Source organism: Sardina pilchardus, chromosome 23 (genome assembly GCF_963854185.1).
Source record: "Sardina pilchardus chromosome 23, fSarPil1.1, whole genome shotgun sequence".
Lineage (NCBI taxonomy): Eukaryota > Metazoa > Chordata > Actinopteri > Clupeiformes > Clupeidae > Sardina > Sardina pilchardus.
Window position 1 is genome coordinate 28,401,123 of NC_085016.1, and position 7,500 is coordinate 28,408,622.

At 44.3% G+C, this 7,500-nt stretch overlaps 1 protein-coding gene across 1 annotated transcript in view; it reads right to left on the bottom strand.

Annotated features, from left to right (window-relative positions):
- Positions 1 to 7,500, bottom strand: part of kalrnb (kalirin RhoGEF kinase b) — an 81,773-nt gene that overhangs the window by 37,816 nt on the left and 36,457 nt on the right. The window contains exons 24-30 of the mRNA XM_062527343.1: positions 7,194 to 7,260; positions 6,756 to 6,865; positions 6,400 to 6,469; positions 5,848 to 5,937; positions 4,907 to 4,999; positions 3,906 to 4,017; positions 2,922 to 3,112 (exon numbers count right to left, since the gene is read on the bottom strand). Of these exons, the coding sequence (XP_062383327.1) occupies positions 2,922 to 3,112; positions 3,906 to 4,017; positions 4,907 to 4,999; positions 5,848 to 5,937; positions 6,400 to 6,469; positions 6,756 to 6,865; positions 7,194 to 7,260 (733 nt within the window). The remainder of the gene's footprint in view (positions 1 to 2,921; positions 3,113 to 3,905; positions 4,018 to 4,906; positions 5,000 to 5,847; positions 5,938 to 6,399; positions 6,470 to 6,755; positions 6,866 to 7,193; positions 7,261 to 7,500) is intronic.

Below are 7,500 nucleotides of genomic sequence, written 5' to 3' on the forward strand. Positions count from 1 at the left end.
ACTTCAAAGAGTTTATTTCAGCAATGAATTTTGCAAAACCATATATTGTAGAGCCTCGTTGCCATGGGTAGCTATCCTGAGTTCTTTAAAACCACTTCGCTTTGTGATCCCACAATTATATGCAAATTCTATTTACTCTTATTTACACATTCACCACACATGCATTACACTCAATCTTCAATAGTTTTCAATAGGCTAACTTTCAATTTCAGGTATCAATGCAATACAACATCCAAGCAAACAATGGTTTTCTTTTTCATCAAAATAAAATACCAAACCCTATACTATAGCCGGCAGTTATTAAGTAAATAAATAAATAAAAAAATTAGTAGGCTACCCAACCAGCTGTCAGAGTTCGTGTGGCAGGCCTGTAACGTTGCTGGTGTGCGTTGAAGCCTAAAACCAAAATGGCTCTTTCACGCCACTCCAGCACATAACTCTGGCAGCGCAACAAAGAAAACTCAGCGTGTAGGCTAGATGTAATGGATGGACCAGATGGACAGACGTCTTCAGCGAGGCTCGTGGAGGTTCCAAGAGAGTGGCCGTGCAGGCTATCTCACGCAAAGTCATTGACAAGTTGCATCGTGCTAGCAGCTAGCTAGGTCTTTCTGACTAGCTGAAGGCTTTATACTCGTGGGAAATTCTCATCTCAAAGTTTTCACTTCCAACACAACTTCACCTTCTAGCAGTAATGTTTAAGTAAGTGTTTTACCCACTAAACACAAAGGCTATAATTGTGTTAGTCTGCGGTAAACCTTTCCCGCTCGGCAGTTGTCTTCTCCCTTCTTCTCCCTTCTTCTCCCTGGTGTTGTTTCTTATTTCCTGATTACCCTTGACCTCTAGGTCAATTGTCATTGGCTCAAACAATACAAATGTAACAAACTACACATTTCCATTCTTTTCACTTTTAGAATCAAAACATAATATCTTTACAACATTTCAGTAACTAGGAAATTATAAACTAAATATTAATCTAAAGCAATGCATAACCATGAAATTTAATAAACATGAGTTGCGTGCACAAGAGTCAACGTTTCCAGAAGGCCTATGGGTAGGCTATGAATATATTTTGTTTATAATTTCCTAGTTACTGAAATGTTGTCAAGATATTATGTTTTGATTCTAAAAGTGAAAAGGATGGAAATGTGTAGTTTATGTTACATTTGTATTATTTGAGCCAATGAGAATTCAGCTAGAGGTCAAGGGTAATCAGGAAATAAGAAACAACACCAGGGAGAAGAAGGGAGAATGACTGCTGAGAGGGAAAGGTTTACCGCAGCCTAAAACAAATATAGCCTTTGTGTTTAGTGGGTATAACACTTACTTAAACATTACTGCTAGACAGGGAAGTTGTGTTGGAAGTGAAAACTTCGAGACGAGAATTTCCTACGAGTAGGCTATAAAGCCTTCAGCTAGTCAGCAAGACCTAGCTAGCTGCTAGCACGATGCGACTTGTCAATGACTTTGCGTTAAAGCCTGCACGGCCACTCTCTCTTGGAACCTACAAGAGCCTTGCTGAAGACTTCTGTCCATCTGGTCCATCCATGACATCTAGCCTATACGCGGAGTTTTCTTTGTTGCGCTGCCGGAGCTATGTGCTGGAGTGGCGTGAAAGAGCCATTTTGGTTTTAGGCTTCAACGCACACCAGCAACGTTACAGGCCTGCCACACGAACTCTGACAGCTGGTTGGTTAGCCTACTCATTTTTTATTTATTTACTTAATAACTGCCGGCTATAGTATAGGGTTTGATATTTTATTTTGATGGAAAAGAAAACCATTGTTTGCTTGGATGTTGGTTGTATTACATTTGATACCTGAAACTGAAAGTTAGCCTATTGAAAACTATTGAAGATTGAGTGCATGTGTGATGAATGTGTAAATAAGAGTAAATAGAATTTGCATATAATTTAGGGATCACTAAGCTAAGTGGTTATATTTCAAATAGAGGTGATGAATGAACGCTTGGATTAATTTGTTTATTTAATACTTTAAAGAACTCAGGATAGCTACCCATGGCAACGAGGCGCTACAATGTATTATGGTTTTGCAAAATTCATTGCTGAAATAAACTCTTTGAAGTCATGACTTGAGTATGGTGTTTGTTGTTATTATACTTGTGTAACCCAGGCTTTATTGCCTGGGTTTACATAAACTGGTTTTCATAAATTAGACTCAATGTTCCAGAAATGTAAATTGTACAGAAATGAAACCTACATGACAGTGTAATGACACTTCATGACATGTTCAGGAAACATCTCAGATGGTTCACTGTACTTTAGGTCAAAGGTAAGCATTCATGACACTGTCAGAAAACTATTTTGGTCAGTAATAGTTCTTTGTGACAGCTTAATGACAAGTCAAAACTGTACCACTGTAGTTGAGGTCAAGAAAAGTATTCATGACCAATTCATAATGGTGTCATGACAGCCAATTGTTCAGGCTCATCATTTAAAAAACCTAGAAGATAAGTCAGGCCAAACACAGTTATATGTCAAGTTGTCATGACAATATTGTAAACGGATTACATTTTCTTGCCTAATGTCAAGTTGTCATGACAAAGATGCCGTCAGATAATGTCATCTTGCCTAATGTCAAGTTGTCATAATGATGACGCTCAAACAATGTCAACTTGACATAACAAAAACCGAATGACACATTATGACAACAGTCATAAACATCAATAATGTGTCATTAATGTGCATGACATGTGTCATGTCATTCTTATGACGGTTACATGACACCCTTATGTAGACCCCTTCAAATAAAGTGTTACCGACATTTAGAAGGACAATTTTACATAACAATCTTGGCGTGCTAGGCCTACCTAGCTTTAATAGACACAACACCACTTTGTGTAGAGACAGACAGAATGCTTGCGTATTTGGTGTAGCTGCTGTTCTGAGGTGCAGAGAGTCCTACCAGTAGTTTGCTCTTGTAGACGTATTTGGTGCGTCCTGACGAGTCCTTCATCTCTTTGCTGAAGACCAGCGAGATCTCGAACAGGAACAGGTGGCGGTCCCGGCCCTTGCGGATCAGAGACTTTGGGTCCCACACCTGGAAGGTGTCCTGCAGGATGAGTTCTCCCTGCACCGCCAGGTTCTCATCGAAACCTGTGTGTCGGAGCCGGACAGAGCAGTGATAGAACCTTGAACCACTAGTGAACCATAGACTAGAAAAGCATAAAACTATCAAACAGGCACAGAAACTGTGTGTGTGACATGATATGTGTGTGAGATGCTGTGAGTGTGTTGTGCTGTGTGTGTGTATGTGTGTGTGTGATGCTGTGTGTGTGTGTGATGCTGTGCGTGTATGATGCTGTGTGTGTGTGTGTGTGTGTGTGTGTGTGTGTGTGTGTGTGTGTGTGTGTGTGTGTGTGAATGTGTGTTTCTGGCATTGGAGCTCACCCTCCAGCATGCTGACGTGCATGGCATCGTTGTGTGTATGTGTGTGTGTGATGCTGTGTGTGTGTGTGATGCTGTGCGTGTATGATGCTGTGTGTGTGTGTGTGTGTGTGTGTGTGTGTGTGTGTGTGTGTGTTTGTGCGTGTTTGTGATGTTGTTGACATGGGCACTCACCCTCCAGCATGCTAACGTGCATGGCATCGTTGTGTGTATGTGTGTGTGTGATGCTGTGTGTGTGTGTGATGCTGTGCGTGTATGATGCTGTGTGTGTGTGTGTGTGTGTGTGTGTGTGTGTGTGTGTGTGTGTGTGTGTGTGTGTGTGTGTGAGGTTTGTGTGTGTGTGTGTGTGTGTTTGTGATGTTGTTGGCATGGGAGCTCACCCTCCAGCATGCTGACGTGCATGGCATCGTTATGTGTATGTGTGTTTGTGTGATGCTGTGCGTGTATGATGCTGTGTGTGTGTGTGTGTGTGTGTGTGTGTGTTGTTGGCATGGGCGCTCACCCTCCAGCATGCTGACATGCATGGCATCGTTGGCGCGCTTGGGCACACTGAGCATGACCTCCAAACCCTCCTTAATCTCTCCTTTCCCCTCCTCACAGCACGTCAACAACTCCTGTATAGACACACACATATTCACACACACACACACACAAACACACACACATACGCACACACAGATACGCACATATACACACATACAAACACACACGCGCACATATGCACTCACAGACAAACAAACACACATATACACATACAAACATACACACACACACAAACACACATGCATGTATACAAATACACACACATACACACACACACAACCACACACACACACACACACACACACACACACACACACACACACACACACACGCAAATTACAACAACCAATTAGTGAAATGTGGAGATTAAATGCAGCTTCAAGCCAATCAGATAGGATCAGAAACACCAGAGGCAACACAACACACCAGCCTCTAAATAGCAGTTGCTCCACTGGCTAGTACACACATAATCACACATTTTCACGCAGTAATACATGCCAATAATGAGCTGTTTCCAGCGTGCAGTATTTATGCAATACTCCACCATTTGGAGCAGCACCAGAGCCTACACTGGAGAATTACTGCAGGATTTCTTATTAGTCTATTTGAACATGCTCTGCTCCTGTCCACTGAGGGGCCCCATGGTCAATACTCCACACATGCTCATTTGCTGGGCTGCTCCATCAGTCCTCCATCTGCACATTAGGCACCATCGAGTCTTCAGATTTACCTGCAGCAGGAGCTGCTACTTGGTGATCCTCTGCACTGGTATGCCATTGAGTGTGTGTGTGTGTGTGTGTGTGTGTGTGTGTGTGTGTGTGTGTGTGTGTGTGTGTGTGTGTGTGTGTGTGTATATCACCTTCAGCAGGAGCTGCTACTTGGTGATCCTCTGCACTGGTATGCCATTGAGTGTATGTGTGTGTGTGTGTGTGTGTGTGTGTGTGTGTGTGTGTATATCACCTTCAGCAGGAGCTGGTACTTGGTGATCCTCTGCACTGGCTTGATGAGGTAGGAGGAGATGGAGTTGGCCAGGCCGTGTCTGCGCTGGATCTCCTGTGGTCAGAGACAAACACGGTGACGTACAGTACTGGAGCTCACACACAACACAGCCTCCTCTCCAACCACAGCCGTTCACCACCACTGCTATGGGTCTATGCTAGTGTTCAGGTCTCAGGTAAAGGTGAGCTGTGGATGTGTTACTGTTAGGACTCAGGTAAAGGTAAGCTACAGTATGGATGGATGTTAGTGTTAGGACTCAGGTTAGTGTTGGGACTCGGGTAAAGGTGAGCAACATGCTGGTGAAGGCAGTGCATCAAAAGCCCTGTGGTTTGTGTACGCATGCACAGGAAGAGTAATCGTTCACATGACTAATGAGGATCTTTAGTGACACAATACATCAACTGTGAGGATGTGCTGCTTGGCTAATTCTGTAAAGCACCATGACAGCACTTTGGTGCCATCTAACTGCCAACTGAGTCAGAACAGGACTGTTTCAACACTAACTTGCAGGAGAGAGTTGGAAAGCTCATCTCTGGTCTAGAACCTCATCAGGTTCTAATAGGAACACACACATGGGCTATCCCTAGCAGAACTCTGCTGCTCATCTTTCAGCTTTCTTTTTTCTTTACAACAACTAAAGTTGTACTGAAGAAGACATCTCCTACAAAAGGATTCTCTGTGGCCAGAAAAAGAAAGTTTGACAGAAAAGCAGAGTGCCTTTGGCTTTTTAAAGAATTCATGGAGAATCGCATGTCTGTGCTCTATATGCATAGCAAGATGAAAAGGAAAAAGAGGGTGAAAGAGAAAGCTATGTGTGTCTGTATTGGAGTGTGTGATGAGTCCTGGGAGAGGCTGTGGGGGGAGGGGGGAGGGGGGATGGGCGGTGCAAGCGAGGGGCTTACATCAAAGAACCTGCCAGCCTGGCCCTGGATGAGCTGACTGGAGTCGGGCTTGTTCTTGCAGTACGTGACGTACATGTGGAACTTATCCGCCTGCCAGAGAAGAGAGAGAACGAGAGAGAACGAGAGAGAGAGGGAGAGAGAGAGAAGAGTGAGGAGGGAGGACAGTAGAGAATAGAGAGATGATGAACGGAAGGAAGGGGAGATGAGAACGGAAGAGGAGAATAGATTGCAGAGAAAGAGGAGAGGAGGGTGAAAAAGACAGCAGGATAGATGAGTGGAGGAAGAGAGAGGACAGGAGAGGAAAGAGGAGGAGAGCAGAAAGAAGAGAATAGAGAGGTGATGAGAAAATAGCGCACAAGAAGAGAGGGGAGGAGAGGAGAGGAAGAAGAGAGGAGGGGGAGAAAGAGGAAGAGATTAATGGAAGGAGAGTGGAGCTAATTAAGTGCAGCGAGGGGGCCGTGGCCGATCCCTCTGTTTCTTATGTAATGAGGGCTGAGTGGGGCGTGTGTGTGTCAGAACACACACTCATACCACATGACGTGCGCTCCTCACCCATGTGACAAAACAGTGGCCCACATCCTCAGGTAGCTGCTCGTAGTTCTCCAGCTCCTTCAGGAAAATGCTGCACAGAGAAGGACAGCGCAAGGCTTTGATGTGCAACGCCCACACTCACTTCCTGTTTGTAAATAACTTTGTAGTACTAACAGTTTGATGTGATAATTGATCAACGCTAAACCTCTACGCTCGGAGTCATGTACTCTTCATATTAGATGAAAGAGTTTTATGCAATTAAAGTTTAAAATCTACAGTTATTTTTTTAATAGAACTTCACAGAGTTGACAGCACGTGTGTGAGGCTGCTCCTGCGGGCTGCAGCAATGAGTCACTGGTGAGGAAGGAGAAGCCTACTTATTATGGAAGTCATAGATCTCCTGGATATTCCCGAAGATGACGTGCTCCTTGTTAGTGATTCCTTGGGGAATCTCCTCCATACCGCTGGTCATCTCCCAAAGGAATGTCTGAACACACACACAAGAAACATACCCACACACATACGCACACACACATACACACACACACACACACACACACAAGAAACATACCCACACGCATACACACACACACACACACACACACACAAGAAACATACCCGCACGCACACGCACATACACGCACACACACACACACACACACACACGCACACACAAGAAACATACATACACATACACACAGACATTAAAACAATTTCACACACAGGAAGGCATAAGAGGATATAGAGAGTGAGATGACAGATGTGACGTTGCTGATATGAAAGAGCCTATAGACATGAAGGCGTGGGCCAATCACCTCTAAGCATTCCTGTAGGTCCCTGACGTACGCTCTCTCAGTCTGCAGCAGCTCAGCCATGATATACCTAAATCACCACCGGGCACAGAGACCAAGACACATCACAATCAGCACAGCACTGGACAGGGTGAACCGAAGAAGAGAGGAAGAGAGGAAGAGAGAGAGAGGGAGAGAGAGAAAGAGAGAGAGAGAGAAAGAGAGAGAAAGAGAGAGAGAGAGTGCAGATGAGGGAAAGTTGCGGAGCTCCCTGCCAAGCCAACTCATTAGCGTTACATGGCACTGTCAATCTATTCATTTAATGCGTGAA